This window comes from Mauremys mutica, chromosome 1 (assembly GCF_020497125.1).
Source record: "Mauremys mutica isolate MM-2020 ecotype Southern chromosome 1, ASM2049712v1, whole genome shotgun sequence".
Taxonomy (NCBI): domain Eukaryota; kingdom Metazoa; phylum Chordata; order Testudines; family Geoemydidae; genus Mauremys; species Mauremys mutica.
This window is the reverse complement of record NC_059072.1, coordinates 150906794-150927909: the sequence shown is the minus strand read 5'-3', so window position 1 is coordinate 150927909 and position 21116 is coordinate 150906794. Positions and strand designations below refer to the sequence as shown.

General features: G+C 47.4%; 1 protein-coding gene across 2 annotated transcripts in view; it reads right to left on the bottom strand.

Annotated features, from left to right (window-relative positions):
• Window positions 1-6684: 6684 nt before the first annotated feature.
• FAM131B (family with sequence similarity 131 member B) overlaps window positions 6685-21116 on the bottom strand; it is a 59876-nt gene continuing 45444 nt past the window's right edge. Inside the window, exons 3-7 of one of the 2 annotated variants that reach the window (XM_044982718.1) lie at window positions 20373-20408; window positions 10617-10710; window positions 9599-9805; window positions 9158-9301; window positions 6685-8660 (exon numbers count right to left, since the gene is read on the bottom strand). In XM_044982718.1, coding sequence (XP_044838653.1) covers window positions 8116-8660; window positions 9158-9301; window positions 9599-9805; window positions 10617-10710; window positions 20373-20408 — 1026 coding nt within the window. In that variant the 3' untranslated portion in view covers window positions 6685-8115. The remainder of the gene's footprint in view (window positions 8661-9157; window positions 9302-9598; window positions 9806-10616; window positions 10711-20372; window positions 20409-21116) is intronic. The other variant, XM_044982729.1, reaches the window with a different exon arrangement.

The window sequence follows — 21116 nt, the reverse complement described above, 5'->3', positions numbered from 1 at the left end:
GAGCCATGGCCCTCCACAAAATGCATCCTTGAGGGAAGAAAAGAATCTCCATTCAGTCCCCCACAAAATCACACACAGCTGGGGAAGAGGGTCTTTACATTGCCCTGCTACAACCCCTCCTTGTCCTGTCCCCTTATGCAAAAGCAGTTTCATATGTTGAGAATACAAAATCTTAAGCCCCAAACCTTTGGTTGCTTTTAAACGTGCTTCAAGACACCACGCCCCATTCTCCCACCCACCCATACCACCCAGAGATCACTGTACCTCCCACTCCCCAGCCCTTACCCACCCAAGCCCAAAAAGAGCTTTTAAAAAAAGTCCTGCTCATTATAAAATGATTTTTGAGGCTCATTCTGTAGTTTGGAGGATCCTGGGGACCCATTGGTGACTTCCCCAATCATGCAAGACACCACAAAACCAGAGAAGATAAACAGAAACCATCAAACAAAATACACTTGCAAAGCTGCTTCTGCTTTTCACACTGCTCATCTGCGCACTACATGGAAACAGTGGGTAGAAGTGGAGTGGATGCCTATGCTTGCCTGGAATGGACTGGGCACAGCATTTAGGTCAAGAACCTAAATGGGATTTGTGACCTCTAGAAAGGGAGCAGGGCAACAAGGGGAAATGATTTTACTGGTTTTCTATCCCTCCTGCAAAGGGCTCTGGGGTTCAGGTGAACCTGGACTGGATGGCAGTGGCATCCTGGAATTAACTGTCAGTGCATGACCTTTCTCCTGGGTGGAGAAGAACTTTGCCTGACAGGATGGACACTAGTTGTAAGTTTGGGAGGAGCAGAACCAAGACTGGATTTCTGAAGACACTGAGCATTGACTCAGTGCAAGGTGGAAGTGGAGGCTGAGTTCCCACCCAACCAGTGATAGAAAGATAGCAACCCTCCCTTCTTAAGTGTACCACTTAGCTTAACCAGGAGCCCTAACCATCATTCTAGAACAGGCAGGTGCCTTGTTGACTGACCTGGGGAGCAACATTCATGACGGAACAGATAACCTGTCAGTCCCTACATTTCCAGGAGAAATCCTAGGGTCTGGGTGGAAATATTGTCCAAAATAGGGGCCTGGCCTGGTTACATTCCTTCTATTCCAATCCAGATCTGTCTGTGCTGAGGAATGCACAACCCCAGTTGGTCCATATTACTCTTGTACAGACCTGTTCATATCCATACAAGGGAAGGACAAAAATGTCCGAAAAAAGCCTAACACACATCACACACACCTGTACATATCTTGCACTGTCTGTGCTAGGAAGAGCAAAATATATAACAAAGACCCAGATGGTCTCTGTGCTCCAATGCAGACCCTGCCATATCTGTGCTGGTAACACAGTGACCATCTGGTCTGTATCACTTTCCAACAAACCTAGACAGCTGTCTGTGCTTGCAGGGGCCTGTGATCTCCAGCAAGGGGCCAGACATTCTGCATAGCGAGAAACACTGTGCTGGGGAGAGAGACAGAAAGATACTGATCTGGCACAGATGTCTATCACTCTCCTACAGATCCAGCCCTATCTATCTCACCTGGGGAGCAACTGTGATATGAAAGAGGGCCCCATCTGGCTTCCATTCATAACTGACACTCCCTCTGCTGTGCTATTTAATGGGTGCACATCAGATCCATATTCTACATATCACTCTGTTTATCCTTCCCTTCCCTGAGTTAAGGCACAGCACATCCCTGTCAGACTCCCTCTTCTGAGCTCCAGCTAAACAGCAAATGTTAATTCCTCTCCACTTCTCTCAAGAGAACGTTAAATATGCTGATTGCAGATCACTGGCGATCGCTGTATTTGGAAGTCTCTTTTGGTAACAGCAGCTTAAAACGACATTTCCTATTGTTTAGAAATGTCTGAACCAAGCCATGGGGAAAATCCAAAGTGGGGTGAGATGGAGAAACTTTCCCTCTTACCAGCTAGTGTGAGATAGTCTGAGCTGGCAGGAAGGAACAGTTCTAGGCTGTGAGAGAGCAAGGACCTTCTCCTTACATGGGAAGGCTGAGGTGACACCTTTCTGGATTGTGCAGCTAAGCTTAATGCCAGCCTGTGCTGCTCTCCAGAGTATTGAGGGGTGTTTACTTTTTACTTATCTTTCCCTCTGTCAGGACAATTAATCTGACATTTAAGATAAATGGGACTGAGTCTGGTGATTCAGGGCCTCACCCTGCTCCCACAAAGGCAAAGTCTCAGCTGACTTCAGTTGGAGCAGGGTTGGGCTCTTACTTGGGGCAGTTACTGGCTGGTGCCCACAGGAGGAGGAATACAGTATTCTGGCTGTTCAGGGGAGACAAGGAAAGAAGTAGGTAACTTCTTGAGTGTGGAGAAATCTCCCTCCCCCTCCTTGTCTTCCAGAAGGGCGAGCTAGATGGCCTAAGCATAGGCTTGGAAGGATTAGATTTTTATTGGTAATGGTCAGTAAATGCTGATTTCACTGTACACACACACACACAAACTAATGAAAAAATATTTCCATTGACAAATGAAATTTACAGCTAGGCAAAGTAAGAAAAATGCTGCTTGAGAACTTTGCATTTGATCTAAAGATATTTACTTTGTATATTTTGACATGACATGTTGACAATTTGTGTTTTAACACTTATGAAGCTATATAACTTTTTGAATCTCAACATCTGTCATTAAATAATCATTGTCTGACCTCCCTCATTTTCACCCCCCATAATTTCATGCAACTGTGAAAACTGAAATAGATAAAACTAGAAAAAATAATTAAAAATAATATTGATATTATCCATCAAAATTATATATTAAAAATCGAATTCTGCCAAGCCTACTTATGCAGTACTAAGCTCTGTAACAGCACTTGAGCTACATACACCAGGTTGGGATAGTCTCTTTCTTATTCTGTGATTAACCTCTCCAGCTCCTTTGCAGGGGTGTTATTTTTTAAAAAGCTTTTCTCATCTTTTTTGCTGACATATTTCCTCCACTCCCGCCTTTTCCCTGCTGCCTCCCTCCCCTCTCCAACACACACACCTTTTCAGATTTAGAAAATAGTGTCCTTTTCCCTGGCTGTCCTGCTGGCTCCACAGACAATTTCCATTTGCTGGACACAGTAAGGATGGTCCAGGCTTTAGCCACACACGTGGCCAGCCTATACATCTCAGGGCTATTCCAAAACTCAAGTTACCTTGGACCTGGCATGAAAATAGGCATGATGTACCTTGGCTGCAGAAGCTGTATCACCCCAGGAACCCACCACAGTGCCCAATACTTCCCACAGACTTGCCGCTGCCCTACAATCACAGGACAGGACTTATCTGTGGTGCTTACCTTTCCCTCTCAGCTCCGAAGTCCCAGCGTAGTCAAAGAAAAGGGGTGGAATTGGCAAGGGTGACAAGCCACTGCCTGAGATCTGCCAATTCACATGGAAACCGAAGAGCTGCCAGATGGGAATGACTGTCAGTCACTACAAAGTAGGAACAGATTGGAACCAGTCATCTAGAAGTGATAAGATCTGTGTCCCCTTCCTCAACTCCCTGAGCCATTTCGCCAGACCTAAGGATGTATTGGAACTGATGCTCTACAGATGAAAGGCACCTTCCCCTTGTCCCATTCATTCAGACAGTTACCCCAACCTGGAGCCAAATTGAAAATTGTGCTTTAGAGATGAAAGACCCTATATCCCACTTCATGATTCCCCTGAGCCAGCCACTCACAGGGACACACTGGAACTGGTGCCCTAGAGGCAAAGACTCCAAATCCCATTACTCTGGACTAGCCAGTTCTTACCTACCCTGTCCCCCCACACGCAACTCAGCCCAACCCATGAACAACTTATGGGTTTAACAACAGTAATGTGAACTGGCCAGATGGTGGCAGTAGAGGGCACAGGAGTGCGAAAGAGCTCTGCCTGTCTGAGAGCTGATTCAACTGCTAGAGTCACCCACGTTTAAAAAGACACTTCTCTGTTAAGCAAAGAACAGAAGTCATGGCTCCTGCTAAAGTCTTAATGGCTTTACGGCAAACAAAGGCAGGGAACCCTCTAGCTACACTGCTTCAAGCAATTTCAGAAATATTTCATGAGTGCAGCTCTGCTCACAAGTGACGACTCCAGATCAAACTTGCTTACTTGACAAATAAAAAGATGTTTGTTTTTGACTGTCAGCCCTGCAAACTCAGCTGGGCTCTGAGAGTCAAGTTGGACTCTTTCCAGATCATCCCCTAGAATAAAGAATCTGCAAGTCAAATTGTGCCCCCAATGACACCTGTGGTAACCCCATGGCCCTCAGGAGGTTTGCACAGGTGTTACTAATTAGAACATAGAAAACAATTCTGCAGATGCTGCACAAGAAGGAACAGGTTCCATTACCCTCTTTCTGAGCTAGGCTGGCTCTGCAGGGATAACTTGAGTAAAAAGCAAGCCAAAATCTAGGGCCAAGATTTTCAAAAGGGACTAGTAGCTTTGCATTTCTCAGTTTTTGGATACTTTCAGTAGACCTGATTTTCAGAAAGTGCTGAAAATCAGGGAGCCTTAAGGCATCTGAAATTGGGCCCCCAAAAACTGATGAATCCAAAACCATGTGTCACTTCTGAAAACCTTAGCAACGTGAGAAGATCTGATTCTGGATACAGGCAGGGTGCAGGTCTGTTGCATAAGACAAGCCCATTTTTATACAGTCACTTTTTAAGGTAGAATCACATTTTTCAGGAGACTCAAAGTGACCTATCAGTTTGTAATTAATATTGTCCATATTGTCCATATTGTCCACTTAGGCAATGGTTGGAGGCCACGGGAATGCTGTGTCCAGTGAGGTTCCTGGCAATGAGAAAGGCATGTGTGTTCTTGGATGGTAGGGATACCAGGGGAATTTTTTTGTGCGTGTGCAAAAAAGGTAAGATCTTTATTTGCAAAAAAGCAAGATCTTTATGGGAAAATCTTATAGAATTTAAGAACTTGAAAATAATAGGTTTCTGTAGAAATTACTCTAAACACCGGTAGGGTTTAATAGACAATGAGATCCCATCTATAAGCTTTTTGAAACTGGGCTATAGAATTCTGTAGCAGAAGTATAATTCTCTAGCGGTCAGAAAACTCTGTGGGAAGGTTTTCACTTGCTATTACATTCTGTGGGATTTTCATAAGGTAAATTTCTTTTCTTTTTCTTTTTTAGTCTTTGTTTTCGATGTAATGTGTGTCCCTCTGTCACTTCTCTCCTATGGAGAAAATGCACCTCATACATTTGTCACACATCTTACCAAATGCACAACTTGTCTTCATTAAAAAAAAATAGACCTAACCAAGATTACCCCCTTGTCCTGGTCCTGTGAATGACAAGGTGGGAGCAGGATACATTTGAAGAGACACTGAAATATAATTATCGTAAACATCCAGGTTGGTCCTGGGTAGGCCCTCAGGGCAGAATGGTTCAGAAAAATAAGAAGCAGGCTTATTGAACCTTACCCCACCGCAAAAGAAACACCCCAAAGAAACACAACTTCAGTTTCCCTGAAGGTTCAAAAAAAAAATTGAGTTAACTTTCATTTGTATGTCATCTGCTGCAGTGTCCATGCTTTCCCAGTTTCTCTGTTCTTGCTAGTGAGACTTCCCCAATCCATGCAGCAGCCAGACCAAAGCAGTTCAGATAAACTCAGGATAATGAGTCCTCCCAGGATTTTGGGAGGTGCTTTATCCAACCTTCTCAACCTTGGGAGGGTGGCACCAGAATGTGTAAACATATTTAAGTAGATATTGAAACCTCATCACCCAGGAAAGGAGCAACCTCCCCTGGGAGAGACAGGGAAGCTCCAAAGAAATGGGGACAAAGAGGTGGTAACAAATGCTTTTGTTGCATATCCACCCCCAAGCATCAGCTTCACATAATCCTCCCAAACACTCCTCCCAGTGGCGTTTCCATTAGAGGTGCAGTGGAGAGGGAAGACAGGTCCTCTTGAAACGGAGCTTGCCAGAGAGACTCAGAAGTTCACTGTGGAGTTCCCTATAATCCCAATTGCAGGTAGGAAAGGTGTGTGGGCGGAAATACCATCTCCAAGGCTCCACGTCTAATTCACCCTCCTCTTGACTCCTGGACATGATCCACTTCTGTTTTCCTGTGGCTGTCTCAGTTCCTAGCCTCCTGGATAATATTCCTGCTACATTCTCCTCTCCTTCCCTGCTAGGTGGGTTGGGTTCCAAATCTGGATCAGAAGAGGAACATACCTCACTCTCCCATCCTGCAAGCAGCAATACCAATTTGACCATCAGGGAGGGGAAGACAGAGAGGAGACAAATGTCTGTATTCCAGTTGAACAGAGCGGCTCTGGCTTGGAGCAAGTGGGGAAGAGATGCCTTCGGGGTAGTGCAGAAAGAGGGCAATCTCCAGCTTTGTTAATTTATCCAGTCCCCCACCCTTAACTTGCCCTTTGTTGGCATTTCTTTGCTTACACACTGCCCATATTTCAGCGAACACCCAACACTTCTACTATCTCCTGGTGGTCATGTTCTGCTGGCTGAACAATGATTGCCCCCACACAATTTTTGTCTCCTGTTTATTCCCTAGCAAGAGCAGTGAGGAAACAATTGGTTAAATACCTATTTAAAGTCCTTTCTCCTGCAGTATGTCTGCAGCAACAAGAAGGGGAATCACATGGGATCAAAACCCCATCAGTCCATGAATCATAAACTTTGTTAACAAAAATATAGAACCCGTACAAATGGGGAAAAAACCCCATAACCCAGCCTTCCCCACCCCTGAAAGAGAGATGGGAGGAATGAGAAAAAAAGAAAACAGTGCCAAGGAATATTTACATTGTCAAGAAAAAACAGAAAATGTAAAGCAGGAAAGAGAAATGAACAGGAGGGAGGAGAAAAATTCCCCTCCCACCCCCTTTCCTCCATCCACATTTGGCACCACAGAGGGACTGGGGACACTGAGCATGGTATGGTAGTTATGGTCAGTGGTGGCCAGCCCACAGGCCTTTCCCTCTGTTAACCACTGTGTTTAGAACCATTACCCGGCAATATAAAACTGTAGAAAAAGAAACAGCAACAAAACTCCAATATAAACTGGAAAATGGTGATACCGTTTGTTCCTGCTTTTCCTGGCCTCCCTGAAGAGGAAAAGAGGGAAGGATTCAGGCAGCAGCACAGAGGTGGACAAACTCCCAAATCCTCTGGGAAAGTCAGCTTTATGTTACCGTGTCTATATAGTAGAAAATAGCAGGTGACCCCTCCCCATGCATGTAGTGCCCAACACAATGTGGAAATAGCTTCCCCCCTCTCCCCCGCAGCTCCCAGGCAGACAGACATGTCAGAGGGAGCAAAAGAAAAATGTTTCAAAGAGACTGAAGCACAGCTGTTGCCGTATGGGTTTAGGTCTGTATCCACAGAGCCTCACCATCCATACCAGAGCACAGCCCGTGTCCACAGAGCTATGCCATCCATACCAGAGCACAGCCCGTATCCACAGAGTCACGCCACCCATCCCAGAGCACAGCCCTTGTCCACAGAGCCTCACCATCCATACCACAGTACAGTCTGTATCCACAGAGCCTTGGTTCTCATGTCAAAGAACTGTACAGTATTTATCATATAGCTCATCCATCCTATTAGTGCAGTGGCTATATCCATACAGCCTTATCCTGTATATCAGCCATAATCCCTCTATCAGTGCAACCTCTATCTGCACAGCCTTGTGCCCTGTTCAAAACAAACTCTGTATTCACATATCCCATGGATCAAAGCAGATTGTAGCCCCAAAACAACATCCATTCTGCCAAGATAGATCCTATCCATACAGCCATATCCCTGTCAGCCATTGTTTGTATCTTTGGAGCCACATCCCAGCATCTGAGCAGTCTGAATCCACAGCCAAACCCTTGTATCAAAAATATTTAAAGTCCAGAGTTCCCTGAGCCCCCAGCATGCTGTCCAGAACAGGGGGCCACGGGATCAGTCCATGATGGTGGGCAAGGAGGGCTCCGACCCTGTCAAACACCTCCAGTTCTTTACTTCCCTTTTGTTAAAAATGAAATGTCAGAATGACAGGTGCGTCCGCCTGGGAACCTGGGAGAGGTTTTCCTGTCATTTCATTCCCCCTTCCCCTCTCCCATTTGGTAGTGGTGACGGATTCCTCACTGGCAGCATCAATTGTTTGCTTCCCCCTCCTCCTCATCAAAGGACTGCACCCCGGACGAGGTGACATCCGAGACCTTGCGGCTGAGTGCGGCATGTTCCAACTCCTCCCGAGGTGACAGTGACTCCAGGTCCCGGCATACAGCATCGTCCTCCTCTGGAGAGGTCTTCTTGTTTAGCAGCGGGGCCTTCTCCAGTAGTGGGTTCCCTTCCTCCTCTGTATGCACCCCCATGTATGTGCTGGATTCGGCCCCACCGCCACCCACTGAGGCAGTCTGAGGGGGCCACATGTCAACAAGCCCCGGGTTCTGGAGCAGGGCCTGTGGTTGCTGCTGCTGCATCTGATGCTGCTGGATGAGGCTACTCTGAATTACTGTGCTCTCCTGCAGGTTGGACTGGGTCTCCTCAAAGTTCTGGCCTAGGTAGGAACCAGTAGCTGGGGAAGCAATGAGGGACTGGTCGCTGGTCTCCCAAGCATCAGAGGAGCCCAGGCAATACATGCCCTGAGAGACATAGGAGTGAGGCCAGCTGTCATACTGTGTCTGGGCCATGTGATCTGCAGAAAGAGAAGGGGAGAGAAAGGGGGAGAGTGAAGGGGGGAAAGAAAGAGTGCAAAGGGAGGAATTGGAGAGAGAGAATGAGAAAGAGAGTGAGACAGGACAACAGAAACAGTAAGAGACAGAGTGGGGCAGTGGAGAACAGAGAGAGGGGTCAGGGAGGACAGGAAAAGAGAGGGAGGGCAAGATGGGAGCCATTGGAAATGGCAGACAGACAAATCTGCAGAACCTGCGTATAACAGGTGATGCTGGCCTCCCCTGCTGTGCCCAGAGGCCCAGGAGAATGGGGTCTGGAGCTTGTCTGCTGGGCCGTGACTCTATGGGCAGCTCCATGAGTGGGGAATATTCCTCTGTCTGCCAGATCTCAACTCACGAGAAAGGGCAATGGTGACCCCCACAGAGGATAAAGAAACTAGTAGGGATGGAAAGGAACCTGGCAGCAAGGATGGGGGAGGGCAGGGATGTCCCAGGACCAGCGGGAGGGGGTAGGGCTCACCCTGGTTCTCCATCAGCTCCTGGTAGTTCTCACTGTAGTTGCTTGCTGGGTTCTCCTGGTTGGAGTTGACACTCACATCCTCACCATCCATGGAGGACCAGGCCATGAGAGTGGCCTCAGAGATGGCAAACTGCTCCATCACCCCTGCGCCAGAGAGAGACAGGGAGAGACAGTGGAGACATGAGGAGCTCCCCACATACCCCCACCTCACTGACACCCCTGAAACACTGAACCTACCTATTCCTGCCTCAATGATATCCCCTGCTCTGACCTGCACCTCCTCACCAAGCATATCCCCCAGCGAGTCCCCCGGGCCTTCATCTGAGCTGCACCTCCCTACCCCATCTGTGTGCATTCCCCAGCAATTCTCTTCTCCGGCTCCCCTTTCTCTCTCTGCTCTCAGACACCCCAGCACCCCAATGTGGGGGAAGTCAGGACTACCTGCAAGGAATCGGGCCTCCTTCTCGCCGTCGCTCAGGTCAGAGTAGGCATCAGCATCCTTGCGCACCGCCTCATGTGTATGCAGCTGTTGCTGGCTGTTACCTTTGTCCCACCCTTGCCACTCAATCATGTGAGCTACACGACCCTGTCCCATAGCTGTTGGCTTCGTGACGTGATCCTTCATGCTGCGGGATATCCCTAAGGGGCCAGACATCAGAAAACAAGCAGGGGCTATTACACAGCTCCACGGCTATTTGTCACTCTATTCACCCTTCCCTGGAAAGGGGCTCCCCCATCGTCCCCTGGACTCCTTCCCTTAGATGGTGCCCCCTCCCTCCCTTGCTGTGGGGCTCAAAAGGCCTATTAAGCAACTCCAGGAGTTGTAATTGCTCTCCATACCCCTCCCTGATATGGTTTCCCATCATTTCATGGATGGGGTCCCACTGGGGGCACAGTAAGGAAAGGAGGAGAAACCCAGAAGTGAAAGAGCCTGGAGAAAGAATTCTCTTTTTTGCCCAGCACAGAGTTTGGTGTTAGGGGAACAGTGGGTACAAGGGGCAAATCCCAGAAATGGATGATCTAGGAGACTGAAAAAGGGTCTTCTCCCAGGACAGTCTTGAGGGAAAGAAATTGAAGAGGTCTGAGCATGGGGGCACAGTGAGAAGAGCCGGAGGGGTATGAGACAGACTTGAAGTTTTAAGAGGCAACAACTGAGATAGGCCTGAGGCTAGGCAGTTGCGGATCAGAAAGGTCTCGAGTTGGGCAGATCAGTGAGGAGAGGACAAGGGTTAAGGGGCAGCAATTAGAAGAGCAGTGAGAAGAGGCCTCAGATTAAGGGGCAGCAGTTGGGAGAGCAGCAAGTAGAAGAGGCCTCAGGGTATGGGGCAATGGTAAGGAGAGGTCTCAGGTTGAACAGACACCTGGGTTTGTGAAGCAGCAGGAGGGAAAACAATGGGGAGAGGCCCAAGGTCAAAGGGAGAGGAGCAGTGGCAAATAAACCCAGGTCAGAGGTTCTCACCAGAGAAAGACGACTTAGCCAGAGCCCCGATTCCATAAGCATTGGAGTTCCGCTTCAGCTTGGGGAGAATTGAGGTTGTGTCTTCCATGGACAGCTGAAAAGAGAGAGAGCATGAAGCTGTGAAAGAGAGGGACAGATGAAGGAAAAAGAAAACAAGAGAAGGAGAAGAAGGGGATAGAAATGAGAGATCAGTTGAAGAGTTCAGGAAGGCATATAAGGTGTCCATGAAAAGGTTATGATTTGCTAGTTATGATTATGCTATCGGTATGCATGATTCATTTTTGTATTTAGAGTTATAGATATTGACTCTATACTGTCTGTAATTCAAACTTGTGTTATGCCTCTGGGTTATACCCCAGACAATTTGGCATCAGCACTGCCTAGCCTGCTTGATGGCCCATTAAGGTCCATCAGCTGTACAACTGACCCATTGAGAGAAGGCAGATACACCTTGTGACTCAGCAAGGCATGCAGGGATATGCCTATGGACAGAACTCTAAGGCTTTTCCATGCCATGTGCAGGGTGGCTTGTGCTTGGAACAAAGGAAGCACAAGCCACATGGCAAAAGGACTATAAAAGGCATCATCATCATCTCCATTTTGTCTTCAATCCGGCTTCTGACCTCTGGAGGAGCTGTGCTTGAAACTGAAGCTCTGAACAAAGGACTGAACGACCCATCCCAGCGGTGGATGTACTCCAGAGACTTGATTTGAGTTGGCAGTTTATTCCATCACTGCTATAAGCCGGAACCAAGAACTTTGCCATTTCTGTATGTAATTTAACCAATTTTAACTTTCATCTATATTTCTTTCTTCTTATGAATAAACCTTTAGTTTTTAGATTCTAAAGGATTAGCAACAGCGTGATTTGTGGGTAAGATCTAACTTGTATATTAACTTGGGTCTGGGGCTTGGTCCTTTGGGATCGGGAAAACCTTTTTTCTTTTACTGGGGCATTGCTTTTCATAACCATTCGTCCCCATAATGAGTGGCCCTGGTGGTGATACTGGGAAACTGGAGTGTCTAAGGGAATTGCTTTTATGACTTATGGTTAGTCAGTGTGGTGAGACCGAAGTCCTCTCTGTTTGGCTGGTTTGGTGTGCTCAGAGGTGGAGAACAACCAGCCTGGGGCTGTGACTGCCCTGCTCTAAGCAATTTGTCCTGAATTGATACTCTCAGTTGCGTCCTGCCAGAGGCCGCATCGTTATAGGAGGTGACACAGCACAAAAGGTCAGGAGGCAAGAAGCAGTAATAACAGGGGAAGAATATGCTTTTGACCATTTTTTTCTCTCACGTTTTAAATAATCTGTATTGAAAAAAACAAAATGAAGAAGCATGTGTCAGTGATGATTCCCTCTTTATTCTGTCCATTCACAGCTATATATATATATGTATAAACACACAAACAAACAATAATAATGGCCTCATCCTTGTGACTCCCAGCCATTCCCTTCCCTATGCTCAGCCTCAACTCTAGAGAGAGGGGGACACTAAACCACCACATGAGCCAGGGGTTAATTGGTGTTTGTTTCTCCTAGGAATGCATTAATCCTTGATTAATCCTTCTTCCTTGAGAATGACAGGGTTTGAACTCCACATGCTCCTCCACAAGAGCTAGTTGTTCCAGCTAAATCCACAAGGTTCCCTCATACATTCCAGCCAAAATCATCAGACTTTGGGGTTGCTTATAAAATTAGGCACCTATGGGCTGATTTTCACAGGGGCTGAGCAACCACTGCTCCCACTCCCACCAATTACAGGTGAAGATATAGGTAAACAGCCCTTCTGAAAATCATAAGAGCATAAAAATGATACTGGGTCAGACTAATAGTCCATCTAGCACAGTAACCTGGCTCTGACAGTGGCTGATGCCAGATGTTTCAGAGGGAATGAACAGAACAGGACGATCATCAAGTGATCTCTGTCATCCACTTCCAACATTTGACAGTCAGAGGCTTAGAGTTATAGTTTTTGCCTTCACAACATCCCCTGGCAATGAGTTCCACAGGTTGACTGTGTGTTGTGTGAAGTACTTTTTGTTTTTCTTAAGCCTGATGCCTCTTAATTTCATTGGGTGACCCCTCATTCTTGCGTTATGTGAAGGGGTAAATAACACTTCCTTATACTCTTTCTCCACAGCATTCATGATTTTATCATCTCTTCTCCAAGCTGAAAAGTTCCAGTCTTTTTAATCCCTCCTCATATGGAATCTGTTCCATATCTCTGATGTTTTTTGTTGCCCTTTTGTTTCCATTTCTAATACATCCTATAATCAGGCCCACAGTGTTTCAAGCTGGGCACCCAAAAATGAAGACACTCAAAATTAATGGAACTGTTTTGCTGGAAGGTGTTAATAGCTGCTATCAAGCAACTGTTTGATCTAGGGGCAATCACAGAACTTGCTAAGGCTGATGAGTGTGCCAGCTACCCTTCATTTAGGCTAAATGGAAGAAGCAATTAAATGCCTCTATGGAATAAGATTTCTGGAGACAGTGGAAGCCACCATCCAGGGCACTAAGCCATATGCAAGGCCAATCTGAAGCTAAGCAATATGGCCAATGGATTTCCCTGGAGATTGATCTGGGCCACTGATTAGTTGGGGTTCTGTATGTGTCTTCCTGTGTCAAAGGGAGAAAGCAACAAGAAAGCCAGAGAGCAGTTATGAGCACGGCCATGAAAGGAAGCAGAGGGACAGAGCTCCTTGGGACACAGGATTGCCTGAAAAGACAGGCTTTGGAACTGTGAGCAAGGAAACTGCCTGTTGCTGTTTGTTTCTACTGCAATCAGGGAAACAGGACTTTGAACATTCTTTGTAAACAAACAGGTTTGCACCGTAGAAATACTTGACTGTATCATCAATTTCTCCTTCTAACTGAAATAATTCAGCAAGGCCCCAAATATTGGCTAACCGCTCAAGAAAGTGCTCAACAGGGATTTTTGAAACAATGGTCCTTGGAGTGTAAATAATTGTATATACAGAGAATGCATGCAGATATTGTTTAGTGCAAGGATTTTATCAGCATGAATTTGGGATGGTTCCATTACTCACTAGTGACAAAGCCACAAATCATCCAAGAGCCAATAAAACTTTTTCCTCTACCACACCACCATGGATTCTGTACATACCACAGATTTTACAGGAATACTATTTTAGGAACATTTTAAAGAATTTTTACAAATTTTATTGGGACTCTAACTAGTATATTTCTATCCTTGTATCCAGTTGCTCGAGTTACCTACTGTACAGGGCTCATATGAAGCCATGGAAACCCCAAATAATGTCTTTATTAAATAGCATTTTGATATATGAACAAATAATGATTTTAAGATCTGATAATTCAGGCACTTCCAGTTGTCCCATTGGAAGCTGGGAATTCCCTTTCAAGTGATATGAAGTCCCTATTTCTAGCATAGCAGTGTCACGAGATTTGAACTGTAAATCTGTCAGTGGCCTGGGATTGAGCTTCATCTATTCTGGATCTCAGGCAGGTGCAATTAGGGGGAGAAATTCATACTTGTGGGAAGGAAACATCTCTGTGGCTGGCTGATTTTGAAAAATGGTGATTGAGTGAGAACAGAGTGCTGGAAGGAGTCCCAAGGGAGTGGGCACAATGAGGGCTGAAAGATAGGGAAGCACAAAATAGTTTAAGCCATCTGATACATGTATTTACCCCTGGAGACCAGCTCCATGTACTGTACATGGTGAGACACACAGAGTTATTGTTGGTACAGTTCTTCTGGGGCTTGTGGTAGAGATGAGTCTTCATTAAGGACCTGAATGTGCAGAGGAGGCGGCCTGAAGAATAGGGATGAGGTCAAGGAAAGCATTCCATGCATGGGGTGGAGTGGGAAAGGTCAAAGATGGAAGTGGACAAAGGAGATGAATATGATTTCAAGGCTGATTGTCGCTGGTGGAATAGAGGGCAATGCGATAAGATTCAAGAGAACTGATGGGCAAGGTCCCCTGGGAGAATAACATGACGGGGAAAGGAGTCGAGGAAAGCTGGCTGTATTTCAAAGAAACCTTATTGAGGTTGCAGGAACAAACCATCCCGATGTGTAGGAAGAAAAGTAAATATGGCAGGCGACCAGCTTGGCTTAACAGTGAAATCCTTGCTCATCTTAAACACAAAAGAACAGCTTACAAGAAGTGGAAGATTGGACAAATAACCAGGGAGGAGTATAAAAGTATTGCTCAGGCATGCAGGTGTGAAATCAGGAAGGCCAAATCACACTTGGAGTTGCAGCTAGCCGGAGATGTTAGGAGTAACAAGAAGGGTTTCTTTAGGTATGTTAGCAACAGGAAGAAAGTCAAGGAAAGTGTGGGCCCCTTGCTGAATGAGGGAGGGAACCTAGTGACAGAGGATGTGGAGAAAGCTAGTGTACTCAATGCTTTTTTTGCCTCTGTCTTCACAGACAAGGTCAGCTCCCAGACAGTTGCACTCTGCAGCACGGTATGGGGAGGAGGTGACCAGCTCTCTGTGGAGAAAGAAGTAGTTCGGGGCTATTTAGGAAAGCTGGACGAGCACAAGTCCATGGGGCCGGATGCGCTGCATCCGAGGGTGCTAAAGGAGTTGGCCGATGAGATTGCAGAGCCATTGGCCATTATCTTTGAAAAATCATGGCGATCGGGGGAGGTCCCGGATGACTGGAAAAAAGCTAATGTAGTGCCCATCTTTAAAAAAGGGAAGAAGGAAGATCCAGGGAACTACAGGCCAGTCAGTCTCACCTCAGTCCCTGGAAAAATCATGGAACAGGTCCTCAAGGAATCAATCCTGAACCACTTAAAGGAGGGGAAAGTGATCAGGAACAGTCAGCATGGATTCACCAAGGGCAAGTCATGCCTGACTAACCTAATTGCCTTCTATGACGAGATAACCGGCTCTGTGGATGAGGGGAAAGCAGTGGATGTACTATTTCTGGACTTTAGCAAAGCTTTTGATACAGTCTCCCACAGTATTCTTGCCAGCAAGTTAAAGAAGTCTGGGCTGGATGAATGGACGGTAAGGTGGATAGAAAACTGGCTAGATGGTCGGGCTCAACGGGTAGTGATCAATGGTTCCATGTCTAGTTGGCAGCCGGGATCAAGTGAAGTGCCCCAAGGGTCGGTGCTGGGGCCGGTTTTGTTCAATATCTTCATTAACGATCTGGAGGATGGTGTGGACTGCACCCTTAGCAAGTTTGCAGATGACACTAAACTGGGAGGAGTGGTTGATACGCTGGAGGGTAGGGATAGGATACAGAGGGACCTAGACAAATTAGAGCATTGGGCCAAAAGAAATATGATGAGGTTCAACAAGGACAAGTGCAGAGTCCTGCACTTAGGACGGAAGAATCCCATGCACTGCTACAGACTAGGGACCAAATGGCTGGGCAGCAGTTCTGCAGAAAAGGACCTAGGGGTTACGGTGGATGAAAAGCTGAATATGAGTCAACAGTGTGCCCTTGTTGCCAAGAAGGCTAATGGCATTTTGGGTTGTATAAGTAGAGGCATTTCCAGCAGATCGAGGGATGTGATCATTCCCCTCTACTCAGCACTGGTGAGGCCTCATTTGGAGTACTGTGTCCAGTTTTGGGCCCCACACTACAAGAAGGATGTGGATAAATTGGAGAGAGTCCAGCGGAGGGCAACAAAAATGATTAGGGGGCTGGAGCACATGACTTATGAGGAGAGGCTGAGGGAACTGGGATTGTTTAGTCTGCAGAAGAGAAGAATGAGGGGGGATTTGATAGCTGCTTTCAACTACCTGAAAGGGGGTTCCAAAGAGGATGGATCTAGACTGTTCTCAGTGGTAGAAGATGACAGAACAAGGAGTAATGGTCTCAAGTTGCAGAGGGGGAGGTTTAGGTTGGATATTAGGAAAAACTTTTTCACTAGTAGAGTGGTGAAGAACTGGAATGGGTTACCTAGGGAGGTGGTGGAATCTCCTTCCTTAGAGGTTTTTAAGGTCAGGCTTGACAAAGCCCTGGCTGGGATGATTTAGTTGGGCTTGGTCCTGCTTTGAGCAGGGGGTTGGACTAGATGACCTCCTGAGGTCCCTTCCAACCCTGAGATTCTATGATTCTATGATTCTAAGGTCAAAGATTTAGGCCAGAGTAGAGTTGTGTAGGGTATTGATAAAAAGTGTGATGGACAATGGAAAACCAATGTAGGGATTCAATGGTGTGTGTGTGTGTGTGTGAGAGAGAGAGAGAGAGAGGGGGGGGGGGGTTCCTTATCCCTTGACAGTTGTGGCAAAACCTACATGTAGTACCTGGTTTCACTTGTATATTTTTCCCCTTGAGTATCGATTTATTTCAGCTGACCAACAAGAAAACATGTACTCTCTTTTGCAAAACACCCCCTCCCCCCTAGCTGTGGACAATCATATAAGTATGAACAGACCTGTGAAGGGCAGAGAATACAATTATGCGATGGATCTGCAAAGCAGGAAACTACAGCTCCCCTCAGCTCTCTCCACATTGTACATTCCCTTTTCCCGGGCTAGTGGCCATGTATGGGGAAAGGCCCTGAACCAGGAGGTGGCTGGGCTCAGCTGAGGAGGAGTGGGGGTTGTGGGAAGGGGAGCTGAAGCAGTGGCCACATGGTGGCAGCGGGGCGCTGGAGAGAAGCTGGAGGAGGGAACAGTAGCAGAGCTGTGTGTGGATCGGGCTGTGACTGCCCGGCATCACAGCTGGGGGCAGGGCTGTGCAGAGTTTATGGGGGAGCAGCAGCGGCTGGACAGGGAGCCAGTACAGAGGGGCCCCAGTGAGACACTAACTGAGCCTGTCCTGGAAACATGCAAACTCCTGTTTGCGTGAATAGAGACTGGGCTGGAGAGGACATCCCAGGCACTAGGCCTGAAGAGTCCTGACTCTCTATAGGCCTTTCCCGTGGACCCAAACAGGAACTACTCTTGCTTTCTTTGAACTGCAACTGTTTAATCCTCTGTAACTAGGGTATCTGTCATCTTTCCCCTTCCTGCCAGCCCTAGGAAAATATCTTTTCCCTTGGCCATGTGTCTGAGCGGTTAGCGGGACCCATCAGGGCTAAGCCTACAAGACCCAGTTGCTGAAGTACTTATAGTGCTAGCCTTGGAGTCACAGCGTACCTGGCGCTAGGATTGCCAGGCGTCCAGTTTTCAGCTGGAACGCCCAGTCGAAAAGGGACCCTTCAGCTCTGGTCACCACCACTGACTGGGCCATTAAAAGTCCAGTCAGTGGTGCCGTGGGGCTAAGGCAGGCTCCAGGGCTGTCCTTAGGCAATAGCAGCATAGGTGGCTGTGTAGGGCACCCGGAAATTTGGAGCACCCCTGGGTCTTAGTGTCCACCCTCCTGCCTCTTCCTATCCCTGTTCTGACCCTTCCTGCAGGCTCCCACCACAGCTGGTTGCTGCAGCCTGGTGAGTCTTCCTTCAGAGGGGAGAGTCTTCCTTAAAAGTGAAAAGGCCTCCCAGCCTGCCAGACCTATTAGCACAACACTGAAACTGTTAAAGAGCCATTCAAGGGGTAATGAAGTCATTTAACAGGCATTTGCCAACCTCCATGTATATACCGTCAGTTTCTGAATTTACTGACAAAAACAGTTGTGCATGACTGTATATTTACTCAGAACATGTTAGTCTACAGGACCTTAGTTTAAATTTTGCTTTAAAAATATTTCATTAGTGTGTTGCTGAAGATTATAAAATCACATCTCTAAAAAATCCTTGCATAGATTTTTAGATGCACAATCTGAGTATTCATCTTTAGCCTTAAATGCTTGGATCTTCAGACATATGGTTTTTTAAATAAATCCTTCAAAAGACCCCCCTTATCTAAAATACACGTGAGCCCGGGCTGCCGTTGGGCATAGGTGCACCAGTTTAATAATACTGCATAGGACCCCATAAATCCTAAGGATGGCCCTGGCAGGCTCCCTGCCTGCTCTGGCTCCATGCTGCTCCGGGAAGCGGCCGGAATGAACCTGCGGCTCCTAGGCACAGGGGCGATCAGGAAAGCTCTGCGCACTGCCCCTGCCCTGAGCTCTGCCTCCACATCTCCCATGGGCCAGAAACTGCAGTCAATGGGATCCATGGGGGTGGCACCTGCTGGCATGGAGCTACCTGGCTGCCCCTCCACCTAGGAGCTGGGCTGGACATGCCAGCTGCTTCTGGGAGCAGCATGGAGCCAGGGCAGGCAGGGAGCCTGCCTTAGCCACAATGCACCACTGACCGCAGGGAGCTGCCTGTGGTAAGCACTACCCGGCTGGAGCCTGCACCCCGAACCCTCTGCCCCAGGTCAGAACTCCCTCCCACACCCTAACCCCCTCCCAGAAACCACACCCAAAACTCCCTCTCTCAGGTCGGAACCCCCTCCCACACCCTAACTCCCTCCCAGAGCCTGCATCCCAACCCCCTGCCCCAGCCCGAGCCCCCTCCCAGATCCCACACCCCACACCTCTTCCTGCACCCCAACCCCCTGTCCCAGCCCTGAGCCCCCTCCCGCATGCAAACTCCCTCCTGAAGCCCACACCCTCCCTTGCACCCCAACCCCCTGCCCCAGTCCTGAGCCCACTCCTGCACTCAGAACCTCATGGCTCCAGCCCAGAGCCCCTTCCTGCACCCCAAGCCCCTCATCTGCACCCCCAGCCAGAGTCCTCACTCCCTCCTGCACCCCAACCCCATGCCCCAGCCCAATGAAAGTGAGTGATGGTGGGGGAAAACGAGCAATGGAGGGAGGGAGGATGGAGTGAATGGGGGTGGGGCCTTGGAGAAGGGGCAGTGCCTTGGGGAAGGGGTGGGGTAGGGGATAGGGCAAGAGTGTTTGGTTTTGTGCCATTAGAAAGTTGGCAACCCTACTGCACTGCTTGCACCTTTGGGGTGTGGGTTGCTCCATTGCTGAGCAGTCCCAATAATCACATGACATGAACTTCAGAGTCCACATCTTGCGAGCTGCCAGTGCTAGAAATACTTTTGGGGGAACCAATACAAATGGCTTCAGCACCAGGAAACTTTCCCCTGCACTGATATTGCACTAGCGAGCAGAGAAAACGAACACAAATACGGTCACTGCAGCTTAAAGATGACCTGCAAAAAGGGGGAGAAGTAGGAGCAATGGTTTGTATCTTTTCTCTTTTCTTACAGTGCATGGAAAAAGCCTTGTTTTTAATCTTTGCCTTTGCTTGGTTTTTTTTCCTCCCTGTTGACAACAGTGGTCAGTGCTGAATACTCCAGAGAGAAGCATAAAACCCCAAACACCTCATTGTATAACACTGTCCCATAAGGATAAATTTCTTCCTAACCTCTGAAGGTGATATTATGCCCTGACCAAGAGTATTAATAACCAGATATGCCACAGATATACCTCAATAATCCAGCCATACCCAGAAACCCCAGAATAATCTAGCAGCCTCAGAGATCACACATAGTCACCCAAAAATGGCTAGCGACAGCTCAAGATCCAATGGCACCTACAGATCCCATAGCTATCTTCACTAGCAAAACAACAGGGGACCTGGAGACAACCCAAATCCACCAGCACACAGATACTCCCCCAAATATTACTGCAAGGTCTATCAACAGCCAGAGGCCCCATAATGATGCCCAGAATTCCAGTGGCACTCTGGGCCCCCAGAGATATCTCCATAATTGTGTTCACTATTCACAGTGACAGAGTTAGACACATTCTGTTAAACCTGGGCTTCCACCAGGTGGAAACGTGAACATCCTCATCAGCTGTGCAAATGCTCCTTTGCTGCCTCTCATGAAGGGAGGAGGGCTTCAAGGTTTATACTCACATTAATACCATCCCAGGAGAAATCTGTCCGGGTTTGCTATGGAAGAGAAGAAAGAGAACATGTTAATATAACACATGGGTGTAGTGTGTGCGACCATGTATTTCTCTAGTGGCTGGTCCTAATGATTATAACAGCCTGCTACTTACTCACAGATAAAGGAGTTACTCCTTTAGCTCAAGTGGTATGGTCTTGTGCTTTTGGTTCTGAAGGTCCCGGCTTCATTCCCTCCTGATCACTGTGGTGTCTGTATGTATGCGGCCATGGTTAATGACATAAGGGATTGGAAATATACAAAGAAACAGAGAGGGAAAAAGAGAGAGAGACAGACAATATATAACCCTCTGATAGGAACTCCCTGCATTCACACTGCCTTCTTTTGCTGAACATTGTGCACTGGCAATGTCAGATATTTTCAAAGAGGATGAATTTGTCAGGTTCTTATTTCAGGGCAGTAACAAGTGCATAACCCTCTGTGGGAACCGCACTGCCCTCGGACTCACTCAAAGGTGAGCTAGAAAATGAATATTTCAGTCGAAAATGGTTCTATAACAGGCTACAAAGCCATTCACTCCTGAAATGATTAAATACATCCACACAAAGCCAATCTTCCTTCTGCAAACGAGTTCCAAGTGTCCCCTTCTGCCCCTATAGTGCTAGTTCATTGAGGATCTCCTTGAGTTACTTATCTCCTGTTTGTGGCACAACTCCCTAAAACAGGAGTTTCTGGGAGTTACACTCCACAGT